Source organism: Oryctolagus cuniculus, chromosome 6 (genome assembly GCF_964237555.1).
Source record: "Oryctolagus cuniculus chromosome 6, mOryCun1.1, whole genome shotgun sequence".
Taxonomy (NCBI): Eukaryota; Metazoa; Chordata; class Mammalia; order Lagomorpha; family Leporidae; genus Oryctolagus; species Oryctolagus cuniculus.
In genome coordinates this window covers 145397328-145416233 of record NC_091437.1, presented here as the reverse complement: position 1 = coordinate 145416233, position 18906 = coordinate 145397328, and the positions used below count along the sequence as shown (strand labels likewise).

General features: G+C 41.9%; 1 protein-coding gene across 6 annotated transcripts in view; it reads left to right on the top strand.

Moving 5' to 3' along the window:
• The first annotated feature begins 458 nt into the window (after positions 1-458).
• The window catches only part of ENPP2 (ectonucleotide pyrophosphatase/phosphodiesterase 2), a 118906-nt gene continuing 100458 nt past the window's right edge, over positions 459-18906 (top strand). For all 6 annotated transcript variants that reach the window (XM_070075436.1, XM_070075433.1, XM_070075430.1 and 3 more), the window contains exon 1: positions 459-929. In XM_070075436.1, coding sequence (XP_069931537.1) covers positions 909-929 — 21 coding nt within the window. In that variant the 5' untranslated portion in view covers positions 459-908. The remainder of the gene's footprint in view (positions 930-18906) is intronic.

Sequence of the window (18906 nt, the reverse complement as noted above, 5' to 3'; positions counted from 1 at the left end):
CACTCCTCTTGTTGCTGTGCCTTTCAAATAACTAGATGAATAAATAAAGCTTAAAAAAGATTTCTAACACTTTTACAGTTAAAAATAATAATTCTAGCTACTGCTGCTTTCTCTGAATTGTGTTATCATTAAGTGAAGTGCAGGTTACCTGGGAGGGAGGTGGACTGGATGTGGATTCTCACAGCACCTTCCGGTGGGGTGATCCAGCAAATCTCTTCCCCACCCCCACCGCCCACCCCCAGCTTTTATTTCTTTTCGTGAAAAACGTTAAGTAGAGGGCGAGCCTCCCGCGATTTGTTTGGGAGGCCAAATGACAGCGCGATTGTGAAAAGCTGCAATTGTAAACTGTAGCATGTTCTAGAAAAACAAAACAAAACGGTGATGTTCCAAGGGCGTCAGAGGGACTTATACCATGTAGGCCTGCCCGGGTCTAACCCGGGACTGCGTTCAGGCAACGCAACCACAACGCGGCAGGAAACTTCCTCAGTAAAATCCTTTGGGAAACAGCGAAGGGCTCCTCCCAAAGGAAGGAGACGCGGCAAGCAGAACCGCGCGGAGCCTCTCCTTGCAAGATGAAAAATTAACTAGGCGCTGTTGGGGGTGGGAATGCGAGTGGCTGCGCTGGACGCCCCGTCTTCGGCCTCAGGACACTTTCCTTCCCCAAAGCCATTTTAGTCAAAGGTCATGTGTGTGTCTTGTCAAAGGCCAGCTTCCAATGGAATCACTGTCCCCCGGGACAGCGGCCCCCTGACTACATCTGCATTGGAGAAATCCCAAAAGCAAACGGCCCAGTGCAAACAAGAGCAGTCCGCAGCCGCCGTCCCGGGCACAGCTCCCAGGCCCCCGGGGCGCAGCGGAGGCCGCGTCCGCAGCGCCCTGACCCGAGCAGGCACCGAGACGCCCGCAGCATGACCCGCCACGCCGATCGGGTACGGTAGGCGCTTCTCTCCACCCGTCCTCCATTGCTGGGGCTCCCGGGCCAGACCCGCTGCTCTGTCAAACGGAGAAACCTTGCAAAGGGCCTCCAGATTTGCCGGAAAACGGTCCCTGTTGGGCTGCGTTCCCGTGCGCTCAGCGGGAGCAGTTTCCAGGCGCGCAACGGGGAGCTTAACTCATTGAGAGTTTTCGTTGCCAGAGAACATGCTGGCGTCTGTAAAGACGAATCTCAAACGAGCGGCAGCACTCGCAGAGAGGGGCTCGGACGGGTCTCGACTCCCCACGCCGAAGCCCGTGACTCGCGGGCGAACCTCCAGGGCGAGGCGCCGGCAGCTCTGCCTGTCCGGGCAGCGAGGCCGCCCGGCTACTTGTTGATGACCTGTTGGACACGGGCTGGGCAAAGATGGGGTTTTTCAAGCCATGTGTTTGAGTGCGTTCTCCGGGTTCTACACGTGGCTGCGGGAAACAGAATCACCCCTCCCTGTCCCCCGGGTTGGAGGCAGCCCCTTCCCCACGGCAGATCTCCAGGCAGGCTCCACGCAGGAGACGTTGATTGATTGACGTGGACAGATATCAGTCTCTGGGCCCTTTGTACTCTCCTATTTGAACAGGCCTTTCCAATGGATCAGGTTAATGTTGGATAAGAATAGAGAGAACCTGGGGTGCCAGCTGATTCTTGGTGCTTTTGATCTGGACTTGGGAATCTCCAAGGGCCAACAGCAGGTGGGGAGCGTCTGCAGGGGCAGCGGGCTCAGCCTCCTCAGGTGCGGTGGGTCAAAGGGTTTGGCGATGGCTGGGCTTCCACACTCTGGTTTCAGTTTAACAGGTTAAGCCCGGAGCCGCTTCACACTGATAAAGGGAATGAAAACAAAAGCCTTTCTAGCACTCAGCAGGACCCAGAGGGATAGTGGTTCTGGTATTCAAGTGTTTATCTGCAGCCAGTAGCACAGAGAACCAGTTTCCACGCTTAAACAGGTACTTAGTCCTCCTCCACTCTTCCCCTCCGGCTGCCATGCCGGCTTTCTCCTTCTCTTGCCGCCAAACGTCTTCAAAAAATGGGTGACACAACCAGTCTTGGAGCCCTCACCACCCATTTGTTGTCTCACACCCGGTCAGTTGGAACTGCACTCAGCCCTGGTGGCCAGACTTTGCCAGAGCTCTTGGTAGCTCAGTCACTGAGTGTTTGGAGCACTTTTGTCTCAGCTGTTGGCCACTCCCCATCTATTTCTGAGACTCTGTCCTGGATTCTCTGACACCATGATTCCCAGATCATTGGAGTTACTATTTCACACTGACAAATGTATTGCTCAAATCGGTAGCCTCTCCTGGTTTTTCTCCTAAAATGCCAGCTTTTTACATTGAACCTGGCCCACTTCAGTACCCTTTGGGTATCAAAATCCATGTGTTCAAAACTGAATTGGCTTCTCCCTCCTTCTCATAGACATGTGCTTCCTCTTTTTCCCCCTGCTGGAATGACTTTCAAGTTGTCCGTGTGGCACATAGCGAATCACCCTGGGTGACTCCCTCTCCCACCTTCATGACAATCAAATACTACTCCTTGTCCACTTCACCTGCTGAACATGGTTCATACACACACCCGTGTGTCCATCTCCCCTGCTGCTGTTTCAGTTCAGGACAATAATTCCTCAAAGTCCATTCTGGTCACAACTCCCCATGAGTCTCCTTTGGGGCCAGTCCTGCCCATCCCTTGCCTGCAGCATCTTGTTGGAAGCTGGTGTCAGATGGCCTTTTAATTTATATTTATTTATTTAAAAATTTATTGTATTTATTTGAAAGGCAAAGTGAGAGAGAGAGAGAGAAAGATCTTCCATCCACTGGTTCACTCCCCAAATGGCCACAACATTCAGGGCTGTACAAGGTTGAAGCCAGGAGCCAGGAGTTCCATCCGGATCTCCCATGTGGTCTTTTAAAAATGCAATATAAATAATCATGCAGATCTTTTTTGGTGAGTTTTACTTTTTTTCTTTTAAGACTAATGTTGGTGTATTCTGATTCTCAATGCTTTTATTATACTTTCAATCTCTTAGCTTACCATTCACTTACTCTCCACATTTTATGCCCAAATTGAATACAAAAGTAAGCACAATTATGCCTCGTTCTACTTCTCTAGCTTTTGTGTCTAACTTTTATTTTCCTTGGAAGACACAGGAGAAATTCACTTTCCCTTGGAAACTACTCAGGCCATCTGCTCTGCATCCTTCACATGGATTCTGGGGCCCTCCCATATTCTCTCAGAGCTTCCTTTATTTCCACTATCAAAGCCCTTAGTATTCTTCATTGCAACTGTCTGTTTACTTGCCTATCCTCCACTGGCCTGTAAACTCCTCCAGGGCAGGAATCAACCCTTTTTTGCCTTTGCATCTTTCAGCCTGGTAAGTGCATGGACCCAACTAGTATGCTCCATGCATTCTTGTGGATTTTTGTGCATTTTCTGTGAATGACTATTACTATGTTAAGGCATTGAAACAGATGACAGAGATACAAAAGCGTATCTGGAAATTATCTTCTATAATGAAAAATGGTAAAGAATAAAGTTCAACCATGGTTATCAGAACAAGGCACAGTCTTCTACTTATTTAATAAAGGAGGGGCTTAGACTTTTTGGATATTTGTGATAATGTTCTGAAGTGTTTCATTCTATCAGCTTCTCTAATTCACATCTCAACTGGTGGGTTTCTCCTGTTGCCACCATCATCCATCTTTTTTTTTTTTCTTTTTTTTTTCTGCTGCCGTGGCCGGCGCGCCACAGCTGGCGCACCGCGCCGATCCAACGGCAGGAGCCAGGTACTTATCCTGGTCTCCCATGCGATGCAGGGCCCAAGCACCTGGGCCATCCTCCACTGCACTCCCTGGCCACAGCAGAGAGCTGGCCTGGAAGAGGGGCAACCAGGACAAAATCCGGCGCCCCGACCGGGACTAGAACCCTGTGTGCCGGCGCCGCAAGGCGGAGGATTAGCCTAGTGAGCCTCGGCGCCGGCCCCACCATCATCCATCTTAACCTTACCCCTGGCCAGTAAGAGCTAAGTGAAGGGCTTTTTGCAATTCTGCCTCTGTGGACTTTTTGAAAGCAAAGGAATCCTCTTGCTCCATTCCAGGGTGGAGCCTGGCAAGGCACAGAGGCACTAAGGACCCTTAGGTTGTCTTTTCATAGTCTGTTGACTGGCTGGCCCCAGATGAGTTGTCCAGGGCCTGAAAATGAACCATCAGGCAAAATCCCAAAGGCTCTCTTGAAAGTGTTGGAGGCTTTGTGAAGCTGGAGATGAGAAAACAGTTTAGATGCTCTTAATAGAGAAATATGTGCTTTCTGAAACTCCAGAGAAATGATTGATGATTAAGCTTTATAGAGAATTCTTTAAACTTCAAGTTGTTCTAAAACTGTTGGCACTGTGATCCTTTTGAGATTCAGATGCATAATACTTTTAGAAAAAAAAATGTGCAAAATACAACACATTTCACTTTGCATAAACTTCGAGGGTGTTCAAGCAAGTCTACCCTCAGACTCCCTTGAGTTGTTATGATTCTTTGGTTAAGAATTTCTAATCAAAGGATTAATTAATTCAATTGACATTTCAGAGAGAGGAGTAGGTGGTGATTAAGAGCCAGCATGAGTCAAATTATGCAGGCTTTCTTTTTTGAGAGGACCCCTGTGTAATGTGGGCTAATGACCATGAACTTGGACCTGGGTTCGTGTCCCTGTTCTGGTAATTGCTACTTCTGTGATTTTCTTCCTGAGTGATGGTTTTACTATCTATGAAGAAAGGATAACACAGTGCAAGTTTTGAATAAAGTAAAGTATATGAAAGCACCTGGATAATGGTTATAGGGCAATAAACATTAATCATCTCAAAAGCTTGATTTCAGGAAGACCCAGGTCTTCTGATCTTCTAGATTAGAAGAGTACATATGGGCTGGATTAATGACTGGTTAAATGCTCGTATTAAAAGAGAGCTGATTAACAGATGGATTAACATATGGATGTCTTTAGTGGTATGCTACTGGGTCATGCCTTATTGCTGTTCATTCAACATCATTGACATCCACGAAGGCGTAACATAAGAATCACATTTGCCCAGAGAAAGGACGAGAGTAGTTGTCCAACAGTTAGGAATAAGTTGCTGTCTATTTTGACTTTTTAACTGTGTGTGTATGCAGGTGCAGAGACATGTATAAACTGCCTTATTCTTGAGTCCTAGAAGTCAGTTGCAAATTATTGAGTGTGTCTTATGTTTATGAGAGATGGGACAACAAGGGGAGGGAGGGGAGAAAGAGTGGGAGAGATGGAGAGAAGGAAAAGAAGATTGAGGAAGGGGAGATTAGGAGAGGAAAGAACAGAGAGAAAAGTAAAAGTGCTGGCTTCATATGGTTAACGTTTAGAAGTTTAAATTGACATTAAAGTCAGTAGGGAGAAGTTTATTGTAAAATAAAGTTAGAATTTATTTTTAAAAAGAGGTCTAGAGTTTTAGAAAATGAAAAATGATAGTCATTCTACTTTATGTTATGCGGACTACATTTTGAACAATTGTATCTATTAGCAATATTTTTTTAAGCAACTATTATATGCCAACCACTGTGCTAGATGTTGAAGACCACAGTGCTGAAAAAGGCAGACTTGCTGTCATGGAATTTACAGTGTAGCAGAAGTGCTAAACAAGAAACCAGGCAATTTTAATTTGTGCTTGCTTTGATGAAAAGGAGTGTAGGTTCCTGTGGCACCACCTAGTATTTAATCCAAATTTAATGGGACCATGATAAATTTTCTGTAGGAAGTGAAGTTTAAATTGAGACCAACGCTTAGGAGGGATAAAAAAGGTGACGGTGGTGGAGGGAACGGGGTTCCAGGCAGAGATGACAGTACCGTCAGTAGGCTGAGGGCAGGATTGAAAAGAAGGACTTCGGAGGATAAGACAAAGAAGAGAGAGAGAAGCTGGGGTGGTAGCAGGGGCTAGAACTTCTTGCTATGGAGCTATAATTGATCCTTGGGAGAATGAAGTTTGTTAAGTAGGACAGTGTCACAGTCAGTTTTGTGTTTTAGAAGGATCATGCTGGCTGCAATACAGACAATGGGTTGGAGGATGGGCTATGAGATAAAGAGAGAGCTAGAGAGTGAGAGAGATTGCTCAGGAGATGTGGAAATATAAGCAAGAAAAGACAGTGATCATGACCAAGGTAGTAGCAGTGAAGATGACAAGAGTGTATCAACTTAAAAGCTAATTAGGAGACATACAGGGAACATTGACAATGCTTTAGGAAGGATGGGTCAAGACACTGAACCCCCAAAAGGGAAGATTTAGAGGGTCATAATAACTGTCTTTGTATGTATCACTATAAAGGAAGATTAGCATTGTGCTTGTCTCTGAGATGGCAGGACTGGGCCAGATAGATGGGAGATACAGGGAGATAATTTGCAGCTGAATACAATGAAGAATTTTCTAGCAGCTATTCCAAGATAATGAGTTCTTTGTCTTGGAGAAATTTAAACAAAGGCTTGATAACTATTTGTGGAAAAGTTGGAAAGGCAAGAATTGGATTGGCTAGGCAGGAGGGCACTGACATTTCCTTTCAACCCCCATATGCCAAAATTCTTTGTATGAAGTTCAAATATCTGAGGCTGGCATTTAAGGCCTACTAATGATCAACCCCTTTTTTGGGTGGCCGTGTGTCCTGGTCCTGCTTTAGTCCTAGTGTGTATCTGACGTTTGCTAGTAGCTACTCTGAGCATACCATCTCATGCTCAAGGGGATCTTGTCCAGGACAATGAACTTGATGCTTATCCAACCCCTGATTTGATGTTCCTGCCCTGTCACTCATGCAAACCTGTTTGTTGCTCTCAGAAGAGACTCCGCATCTTACTGAATGTGTGTTTACTTAGGCCATGTCCATCGTCCAGCATTCTATAGATATCACTGGAAATACATCTTTTTATCAACTCCTAGTCTTGGTCAACATTGAGTGCTTCATCAGATTGTCTTCGTTTTAAAAATTAGCCCTTTTATATCATGACAGGTTGCAGTACATGGTTGAGATCATAATTATTTTTATATTTTCTTGAATGGTTTTTGTAAGATATTATTCCCCAGAAGAATAGTTCTAAGGTCTGTGAAAAAGATAGTAAGTTTATGGCATTTTGTCTGAAACAACTTTTTAGAGGGAAATTTTCACTTATTAATTTTAATATATAAATGATACATGCATTTTATAGAAAAAGTAGGTACAGTACATAGAAGAAACAAAACATTATATGCAATCTCATTACTTAAGAAATAAGCTTATTGATATATTGGTGAATATCCCTTCTTCATTTTTTGAGGTAGGTACAGCCTTGAAATTGGCATCATCTCTATCTTTCTTTTAACTTAACATGTTACCAAGCAAGAGTATCACTTCTTGCCATTATATATTTTCCAAAAAACATAATCTTCAATGAGAGTACTGTAATCCATTCTGTGGCTGCCTCATGGTTTGTTCACAAACTCCTATGGCTAAATGTTGGGCTGTTCCCAGTTTTTTAGTGTTAGAAATAGTGTTATGATGACTTATCCCTGAGGAATCTATGCACCAATTCTGCATGGGATGTTGCCCCCCCCCCTTTTTTTTAAAGATTTATTTTATTTATTTGAAAGAGTTACAGAGAGAGACAGAGAGAGAGAGAGAGAGAGAGGTCTTCCATCCGCTGGTTCACTCCCCAGATGGCCACAATGGCCAGAGCTGCACTGATCAGGATCCAGGAGCTTCTTCTGGGTCTCCCACGTGGGTGCGGGGGCCCAACGATTTGGGCCATGTTCCACTGCTTTCCCAGGCCATACCAGAGAGCTGGATTGTAAGAGGAGCAGCCAGGACTAGAACCGGTGCCCATATGGGATGTCAGTGCTTCAGGCCAGGGCTTTAACCTGCTTCACCACAGCGCTGATCCCTGCCCTTTTCTAAAATGACAAGATAGTTCATGACTGAAGGAAGGACCCTGAGATTCTGAGAAAGCATGAGTTTAAAAAGGTGTAATTTTACTTTAAAAAGCCTTTATTTTATATGATAAATCTTTAATATATTCAAAGATACTTGAAAAAAACTCATGGAAAACTGGATTAAAAGATAAGTATATTTTGATGTAAAATTTTTGAAATCTATGCATACTTTTGTTTATAATATCTTTTTCCCATGAATTTTGGGAAGTACCCTCATATAGATTTTTTTTTTGATAGGCAGAGTTAGACAGTGAGAGAGAGAGACAGAGAGAAAGGTCTTTTCTTCTGTTGGTTTACCCCCCCCCCCCCAAATGGCCTCTATGGCCAGCGTGCTGTGCCAATCTGAAGCCAGGAGCCAGGTGCCTCCTCCTGGTCTCCCACTGGGTGCAGGGCCCAAGCACTTGGGCCATGCTCTGCTGCCTTCCCAGGCCACAGCAGAGAGCTGGACTGGAAGAGGAGCAACCAGGACAGAACCGGCACCCCAACCGGGACTAGAACCTGGAGTACCAGAGCTGCAGTCGGAGGATTAGCCAAGTGAGCCACAGCGCCAGCCTCATATAGATTTTTGTGAGTATGTGTAATTATTATATTTTGAAAGCTTTATCTATTTGATTTGAAAGGCAGAGTTACAGAGAGAGAGAGAGAGAGAGAGAGAGATCTTTCTTCAGATAGGGCTGGGCCAGATAGAAGCCAGGAGCCTCAAGCCTCATCCAGGTCTCCGGCTTGAATGCTGGTGCCCAAGCACTTGGGCCATCCTCCACTGCTTTCCTAAGGCACATTAGCAAGGGAGCTGGATCGGATGTGCAGCAGCTAGGAATCAAATTGGAGCCCAAATGGGATGCCAGCATTGCAGGTGGCAGCTTAACCTGCTATACCACATGCTGGCCCCTTGTGTCATTATATTTATGTATGCACTCTGACCCAATAATTTAATGGAAGTGACTCATTTGGAAAATCTCAGCAATCTGTAGGCTTGGAACAAAAATGACTGATATCTGATAAATACATTTCTTGGACAAAGAATTAAGTTTGAAATCTAAAAACTTCAGTGTCTGCGTATATCAACGTGAGACAAATTGTTGTCTGTAAGCTGAAGACAAGGGCAAGTGGTGACAGATTTGTTGCAAAATTAAGGTAATTATCTGAAAGGAGGAACACCACCTAGTGTTCTGGTGTCTGGAGATGATAGGAGACCACAGACTTGGATGCTTATTCTGAAGTAAATAATCTGTCTTCTTAGAAAGCCAGCAAGCATTATAGAATAGAATGTTAACCTTAGGAGAATCAGGCTTTGATTGGGAAACACTATGAATCTGTCTGGTTGCTTTAAAAACATTTATGTATTTTTCTTAGAGAGAAAGAGAGAAATAGACACAGATATGCCATCCATCTGCTGGTTCATTCCACAGATGCCTGCAACTACCAGGGCTGGGTCAGGCTGGGTCAGAGACTCAGGTACTTGAGCCATTACCTGCTGACTCCCAGGGAGTGCATTAGCAGGAAGTTGGAATTGGAAGCAGAGCCAGGACATTAGCCCAGACATTTGGTATGGCATGCAGGTGCCCTAAGTTCATCCCAACTGCTGTGCCAAACTCTCATCCCCATATGGTCATTTTTCAACAGAAGAAATGAAATTTGTTATGAGTTGAATTATATTCCCTGTGCCCCTACACCCTACACATTCAAATTCGTATGTTGGAGTCATAGCCTCCAATACTTAAAATGTGACCTTATTTGGAGATAGAGTCTTCACAGAGGTAATTAAACTAAAGTAGGTCATTGGGATGAGTCTTAGGCTAATGTGACTGGTGTCCTTATAAAAAGAGGGAATTTGGACACAGACACACAGATGGAAGGAAGATGATGTGAGGAGACACAGGGAAGAGAGGGCCATCTACAAGTCAAGGAGAGAGCCTCAGAAGAAACCAATCCTGCTGACTGACACCTTAATCCTAGAGAGACTTCTGTCCTTCACAACGTGAGCTAATCCGTTTCTGTTGTTTAAACCACCCAATCCTCACTACTTTGCTATGGCAGCCCAAGATGAGTAAGACATGTTTTGGACTATAACACCCTTGGTCTGGTTTCGGCTGGTTACACTCAACACAACATTGTTTTACTCTCTCATCACCAGAGATTCTACTTTAGCTCATCAGAACGTTAGATGATAGTACTTCGAAGTTTTATAGTTTATAATGGGCTTTTAAACTCCTCTACTTTGACCTTGCTAAAGTGTGTGAGATGGGAATGACTATCATACTGTGTTTTACAGATAGGAAATAGAGGTGCAGAAAGACTTAAGTGATTGTTCAAGGTTGTACAGCTTAGGAGTGGTGGGGCTGAAACTCAAACATGGGTCTTCAAACACTAAATACTACATTCTTTTAGTTAAAACATAATGCCTTGCATCTTCCTGGACATGTCATCTTCCTTCTTTACTGTTTCAAAAGACATGATTTATGGCACGCTAAGCCACTTCCCCTTTTTAATAACTCCCTTGAGCGTGTTTTATAAGCACATTTGTTAGGATATATCTGAAGCATGAAGGCATCTACTCCACCCATGTCTTCATTATCAAATATTTATTAGGAACCCTTGATTTAGGTCCTTGTGTTTATGTGTACAGAATGCTTCTTCTCTACTCTGAAGGTTCGTTTACTGACAAAATAGCCTTTCTCGGTACACAGTTTGATTACTGACAAATCCAACTACAGAACTTTGCACATGTTGGATATAATTGAGTTTTTCCATCATTAATACTGTTCACATATTAATTCAACATAGTGACACAAGGGGCGCCTAACATTTTCCTGGAAGCTGCTTGACTTTAATCAGCAGGAACAAATGCAAGATTATTGTGCTTTTTCCTTGGGTGACCTAAGCTTGTTCTTGGCACTGGGAGTGCAGAGCACTGGGTTGTCTCACAGTGTTTCAGTGGCTTCTACCCAGGGGAGTTATTAGTTTTGAATCTTGGGGATAATTCCATAAGAATGCAATTCCTTTCCTCCCAGAAAGAACAAACTGCTGTTTGTGTTGGGCTATCCTTTTTGTGTGGTAAAACCAGCAGTTCCCCAAACTGTGGAACCATGGAGATCTATAGGTATGGTTCTTAGTTTTAGCAAAATAAACAAAGCTAAATTGAGAACAACAACAAAACCCCAAGATGCTCCAGTTAATCAATGAATACTTTTTAGTATAAATATTTCTATAGTATTGGAAATCCTAAAAATAAATATTATAGAATTACCCATGTATAAAAATATTTTTGGGAGTAGAGTGTAGGGAGTTTTTAATGTTTCATGTATTTGCCTAAGTAACACTTCAGAGGTCAATGACAATGTGAAACTTCTTTGATATTGATTTGGATTTTTTTTTTTTTTTTTTTTTACCTAACCTGAAAGTTTGGTCTTCTCTTGTGGGAACCAGAATAATTATATCATTTTGATGACTTATATTATGTGGATCATGCAAAACACATACACTATCTCACACATTCCTTAAAGCGAGGGTTGGCAAACCTTAGCCTCTGGCTCTATCTGTTTTATGGTTATTGTTTGTTCTTTTTCTCAAGCATGTATTCAATTTTTATTTTACACTCTCAGGACAAAAGACAGAAAAAGGAAAAATCTGGTTCCCAAAAAAATCTTAGGAAAGGACTGTTTAAGAAATTGGATGGAATGTCTAGATCAGTGGATCTCACAGTTCTTGCTGCCTTGACATCACTTGGATGCTTGACCTAACACCCAATGCTGCATCTCATTTCTGGAGTTTCTCTTTGAGTAGGTCTGCTTTGGGCTAATAATTTGCATTTTTAAGTAGTTCCCAGGTGATGCTGCTGCTTCTGGACTGGAGATCCCATTTTGAGCTCTACTGAAGATTACATCTGGAAAGCTACTGATCTAGACTCTAAATAAAGTCATTGATCTATATACTTATTTATATAATTTGTTGTACTATTTATTTGAGAAATTATGTCTTTGTTTGCCTGGTTTATTTCACTAAGTATAATGTTTTTCCTTAATTCATGTTACCACAAATGATAGGATTGTTTTTTAAAGGCTGGTAGTATTTCACTGTGTTTATATGCCATGTTTTCTTCATCACTGATCAGTTGACGGATACTTGTGTTGATTGTGTCTTGGCCATTGTGAATAATGGTGCAATGAACAGGGAAGTGCAGAAAAGTCTCTACATACTGATTTTATTTCCTTTACATGCCCAGTTCTGGGATTTTTGGATCATGTGGTAATTCTCTAATTTTTTGAGGAATCTCACACTGTTTTGTAGGTATACTGATTTACATTCCTATAGTGTGCAAGGGTTCCCTTTTCTTCACATCCTTGCCAATGGTTGTTGTCACTCATCTTTTTGATAACATCCATTTTAATAGGTATGGGATAATATCTCATTGTAGTTTTAATTTGCATCTCCCTAAACACATTTTCATATACCTGTTGGCCTTCTTAATCTTCTTTTGAGAAATATCTATTCAGGTCCTTTCCTAATTTTTAAAAAAAATTTTATTTAAGGAATACAAACTTCATGCATTTTGTATATACAAATTTAGGAAGATAGTGGTTCTTCCTACCCTAGTCTCCCTCTCCTTTGCTCATTTTAAAATCAGGTTATTTCTTTTCTTGCTATTAAGCTGAGTTGCTTGTATATTTTGGATATTAGCCCCTTATCAGACATATGGTTTGCAAATATTTTCTGTGAATATTTCCATAGGTTGTCCTTTTATGTTGGTTACTTTTTTCCTTTGTTCTGAAGATGCTACTTTCTTTTGTAAATAAACTTTTATTGGAACATAAACACCACCATTTATTTCTATACGATCTTTGACTACTTTCGCACTAAAACAGCAAGTTCAGATGTAACAGAGATTTGTTGTGCTGCCTGTGAGACCTAAAATACTTATTTTCTGACCCTTTACAGAAAATTTGCCTACAATGTCCAGAACCATTCTAGGAAGGAAATATGGGTATTCCTGTCTTTTTAGAATAAAGAAATGGAGAACTGAAGAAGTTAAGCAACTTAAGAGAGGTCTCACAGCTTTTAGAATTCAAACTAAGGTCTGTTGAATTCCAAACTTCTGTTCAGTCTAGAGTTGAGAGAAGCTGGCTGTTGATCTCACTTGTGCTGATGGAGTTCCCAGTGGGGAGACCGAAGAGACTGAGGGGAGCATGTTTGGCCTAGATGAGCGCTCAGGCTCTGGGGCCACACTGTTTTTAAGTACTACATCTATCAGGTAATTTCTGTGCCTCATAGATTACGGAGCACATTGGCACCTGTTTGCATGACTATTGCCATGCAAATAGACTATTTGCATTACTATTGCCATGCAAAGAGACTATTGCCGTGACTCCATAAGATCATTTCAAAAAAGAAAACACCTTATTTCAGATAGCTGTTATTTCCCAGTGGAGAGTCTATAGGAGGAAAAACTCAGTGTGGGAAGGCTGCATCGCAACACATGGCCCGTGGGTGACCGCCAGAGCTCCTCAACCAGGAAGCTCATGATGCACAGTGGTCCCCACTTGCCAGGTGATGGCAGGGAAAGTACATTTCCAGCTTCCTTATGAGATGACTTTGGCCTGCTCACATTTGCCTCAGAAAGGCCTGTTGGAAGATATCACAAGACATTCATCCAGGATGTGCCGGACCTTGAGCCTCTTATTGCTGTTACCTCTGGTGTTTATAGTCCCAATATGCACTCCCGGTAGCTCCACATTAACTACTAACACAGTCAGGGATGCCAGAGAATGACCATCTCAGAGACTACAAGATAAGCAGTTTTCCTCAAAAACACCTCAATCTATAATTTGACCTTGATGCTAAAACAAGAAAAACAATTCATTTTTTTAACCACTTCCTTACTCTCCAAAATATATTTTTGTACATGCTATCACTACACACAAGGTATATATTAGGTATTATAGAATGGCCTTGATCTTTTGGGGGAAATTTGGAGGTCAGATTGTCCCCTGAGAAAGAGGAGAATGAAAGACTTGGGAAAATTGAAAAAAATTTCAGTGTTGTCTACGAGCCACTCAGTGGATAGTCAGTGTGAGGTCCCTAGGGGGCCTGGAGGCATTGTGGAAGAAAGCCGCATAAATGTGCCCCAGAGTCATCAGCTGCAATCTTGCCAGCACAATTCCCCCGCCTGCTTTCGCCAGCTTATTCAGGTAATGTGTACTGAGTACCCCTGTGTGCCAGCAGTGCGTGAGGCTCTTGGAATATGAGGGATATGAGACAGGTTGGGTCTCTCAACTGTGGAGTTTACAATGCAGTGGGGAGGCACAAATGGCAGGAGCTGGTGAGTGCTTCAAGGTACTAGTGCGGGGAAGAAAGAGAAGAGCAATGAGAGGGAAGGCTCCAGTGTGGACAGGGAAGGTTTTTCTGAGCTGAGGAGGCTTCAGTGAGATGGAAGAGAAGTTCAAATATGTTACAGTTTTCAAATTCTATCAGTTAATAAGTGGCAACTTAATTTGAACCAAATAAGTTTGCACTTAGTTTGACTGACTTTAAGATCTACTTTTTACTAAATCTTTAAAAAATGCCTTCTCTTACATTTTACTATGTTGTATTCACATGAAACAAATTGAACAAGAAGAAAAATAATTCCTTCGTTCACCCATCCTGATCATTTACAAGGGGTTAGCCATGATGTGCATGTAAATGCAAAATGCAAAATCCTCTGGTGCAGCTGTGGAATGTTGAGAAAAGCATTGTTAGACTGGTGTTGGGCTAATGCAGGAATCAGCCCGCTCTTCAAATTCATCACAATGTGCCCTTTACTCCACAGGATGGCGGCTCATTAAAATGCAGGGCATGTACGTCCCACTTGTTGATTCCTTTCATTCCTAGACAAACACAAGTCTACGAAGGAGGCAAACTTGAGTGTCCAGGTCTCAAGTTTGGGTGAGAATGTGGGTATTTCAGGGATGCTTGGTTGATGCTAGCAAGTTGCTGTAGACTCTGAAAATCATGCAGCGGTGTGGCATTAAAGAGAAAAACTGACCACAGTGCTGACTGCACACTGTGACCCAGAAGCCACCTTCTTGTGTATTTAGATTTCTGTCTGTGTGGATAACAGGGCTGGTCTGAACCCAGAAAAATCACTGTCTATGCCAGATACTGGAGAACTTTCAGGAGAGGATGGAGACATAATATCTGCCCCTGATGGAGACATAATATCTACCTTATTAGTTTAATAAGACTAAACTTAGCATGTTTGTTCCAGTGTAGTCAACTGAGGAGGCATGTGTGGTAGAAAGATCATGGACTTCCAACCATTCAGGCTGGGTTTAAATCCTCACTCTACCGCTGACAAACTGTGTGGCCTTCATCAAATTATTTCATCTTTCTGAGTCTCGGCTTCTTCACTATGAAATGGAATCATGCAACTACTTTATGTGATTCTAATTACCTTAATAGATGGTAATTATTATAATAATTGTTGTATTGATTATTGTTATCATTAGAATACAGCAGATTCCTCTTCTGTTACTAAATGAGTGACTTTGGGCAAATTACTTAGATTTGTCCTTGGTAAAATAGGATAATTCCAAATGCCTATTGGCTTGATTCAAGAGCTGACTGCTTTATTTTATCACCCTTACCACTCTATTTTATTCCTTATTTGTAGCTTTTATCACCACATATTGACATATTTTAATGTCTTTTTTCACCCATAAAATATATATGCTCTGTGAGTCAGTATTTATTCTATTAGTTGCTGATGTCTTTTGTAGAACAGTGCCCAGAACATAGATCTTCAATAAATTACTTGCTGCATAAATATAAATTAGTGAATGAATGCTAGATCTTGTATGAAAGGCTTAGCAAATGGTAGTCTCTGGCACATGCTGGTTGCTACTGCACTGGTTGTCATTGTTATGATTAGAACATGATGAATGTCATGAGAGAAATCAACACCGAGAGATGGCCCCCAGCTGTGTCTGTCAATGAGGAATCCTTGTTCTTAACACTGGATTGTAGTTGAGTGAAACAATTAGGTCACTGTCAATAGTAAGGTCACCCAAGATTAATTGCAAGAATAAGGGTGCCAAATTTTTTTAATCAATCTTCAAGAAGAGAGACAGTTGCAGGAAGGGAGGAAAGACTGGGGGAAGGGGGAAAATACAATCTTTTCAGAATATTTTTGTCACATGAAACCATTAGTTACAGGTCTGTGACTGAGATTTACCCAGGTCCAAACTTAGAAAGTGTGCAAAAACAACTGCATCTGTCTAATGACACAAAAAGAGTATGTTGGCGTAATGGCTATCTCCCGCAGTTGGTGACAAAAGCAGAAACTGTGCTTTACGAATCTGTCTGTTTCTGAACTCTTGAAGGCACTAGATAAAAACCTCTCAACTTCCCTCCAAATGAGAGACTGGAAAATTTCTCTCCAAGGTAATGCAACTAAATGCATCACAGAATAGTGTATTAGAGAAAGAAATTCTTGGAAGCTAGACTCTGGTTAGACAGACTTGAATTTTTAGGGCAGTTCTGTCCCTTGGTAGTTCTGTAAACTTGGGCAGGTTACTTAAACTTCTGTGAGCCTCTGTAAAAAAGAGAAAACAATATACACTTTGCAAGATCATTGAGAATTCAGTACAATTTTTTTAAGCAATGTCTGCCACAGTCTAGGTGCTTGAGAGACGGTAGTTGTTGCTATTAACAATTAATTCTACATGGATTATTTTATTTAATCCCCATAACAACCCCATGAGGAAGGTACTGTGATTGTTCCCATTTTTCATGTGAAGAAATAGAGATCTGGAGAGGTTTCCTAACTTGGTCAAGACCACATAGCTAGCAAGCATCCAAGTCATGATTTTAACCAAGCGTGAGAGTCTAGGATTTTAGTAATTAACAAGTTGTATAACATCTCTCATAAGAGCAACAGAAGCTTAGCTAGACAAAGGAACATCCAGAACTTCTGCATTCTGTTGCATAATATTTTGGTGGCAATCTGAGGTTACTGAATTTCAAATATGCAGCCACTCTCTGTTTACAAAGGATTATGAGAGACCTATAAGGCTTGGAAAGGCAATGTAGGGTCAGCTTGCCTTGTACCTGTCTTCTAGACCAACACTGAGATACATTGCTTTACAATTCATCAAAGGATATATTCTTTTAAAGGTTGTTCATTTCTTTAAAACTAGTTTTTTCTTTTAAGTCTTATTTAATTGGTTAGTTTTTAAAAAAGTTTATTTACTGATTTTCATCTTCTTGAAAGGCAGAGAGAGAGAGAGGGCTGTCAGGTGGAAGCCAGGAGCTGAGAACTCAGTCCAAGTCTCGCAGGTGGGTGACAGGGACCCACGTCTTGAGTCGTCACCTGATACCTGTCAGTGTGCATTAACAGGAAGGTGGAATTGGGAGGGGAGCTGGCACTTGAACACATGCACTTCAGCATGGATGTGGATGTCCCAAATGGTGGTTTACACGCCCACCCCTCTGAGTTCACTTTTTCGAAAGAACTCATTTCATTGTGGAGCAGCACTGATGCAAACATTTCTTCTCATGAGATGACACATGCTCCTCTGTAATTCCTAGCTTTACCTGAGGAAGCACACAAAATAAAACCGGTTCCTTTTACGTCGCCCTTCAGATATTTGAGGAAAGTAGTCAGTCACGTGCACTGTCTCCCCTCATCTGTGCAAAATATCCAGGCTGCATAGCCAGAGGGGTGCTCCTTAAATACCCATTTTCTGGACAGTCATCAGCATGAGTCTTTTCAGCTATAAATTTGACCATATCATTGTTTGATTCAAAATCTTCCAGGGGTTTCTCATCAGATTCAAAATAAAATGTGAAGCCTTCACTGTGACTGTGAGGTCCTGTATGAACCAGCACACAACTGCTTCTGGGACTGTCCCTGCATCTCCCAACCCTCTCCATCTATCCTGGCTTCCATGAACACACTGTACTGCTCCTACCTCAGGGCCTTTGCATGTGCTGATCCCGCCTTACTCCAATCTAGGTGTCTGTTCAAAAGGCGTCTCTTTGAAGAGAATCTTATTAATTGAAAATAGGTTCTCTTTTTACTCCTCTGTCTCATATATACATATATATATATGCCTAAAATTGTTTTTTTCTTTCTTTAAATTTTATTTAAGTTATTCAAATTTCATGTATTTCATATATACAGATTTAGGAACATAGTGACACTTCCCCCACCCTCCTTCCCGCTCATGCTCCAACCCTTCCTCATCCTTCCTCTCACATTCTCACTCTTAATTTTTTACAAAGATCTATTTTCAGCTTACAATGATCATATAGTTAACCCTACACTAAGTAAAAGAGTTCATCAAATAGTATTTAAAAAAAAAACAAAACACTGTTCCTCAGCAGAAGAGATAAGGCTGTAAATAATCATTGAATCTCAAATGTCTATCTCACTCAAATACATTACATTTCATGTTCTCTATTAGTTACCTCGGATCAGGGAAAACATGATATCTGTCTTTAGGGACTGGCTGATTTCATTAAGTATAATGGTTTATACTTAATTTCTTTATCCAGTCAATAGTTGATGGGCATTTGGGTTGATTCCATGTTTTAGCTATTGTGATGTGTGCTGCAAAGAACATGGGAATGCAAGTAACTTTCATATGCTGATTTCTTTTGGTTTGGGTAAATTCCCAGGAGTGGGATGGCTGGATCATATGCTAGGACTATATTCAGATTTCTGAGCTATCTCCATACTGTCTTCCACAGTGGCTACACCAGTTTACATTCCCACCAACAGTGGGTTAGGGTACCCATTTCCCCACATCCTCGCCAACATTTGTCATTTATTGATTTCTTTTGAGAGCCCTTCTAACTGGAATGGTTTTGATTTGTATTTCCCTGATGGCTGGTGATCCTGAGTGGGTTGAATAAACAAATAGTTGAATGTATGAATTAAAGAATGAATTAGGTAATAATGATGTTTCATCACCCTGGCCATTGCTCTTTCAATGCTATCTAGTTTTGGAGT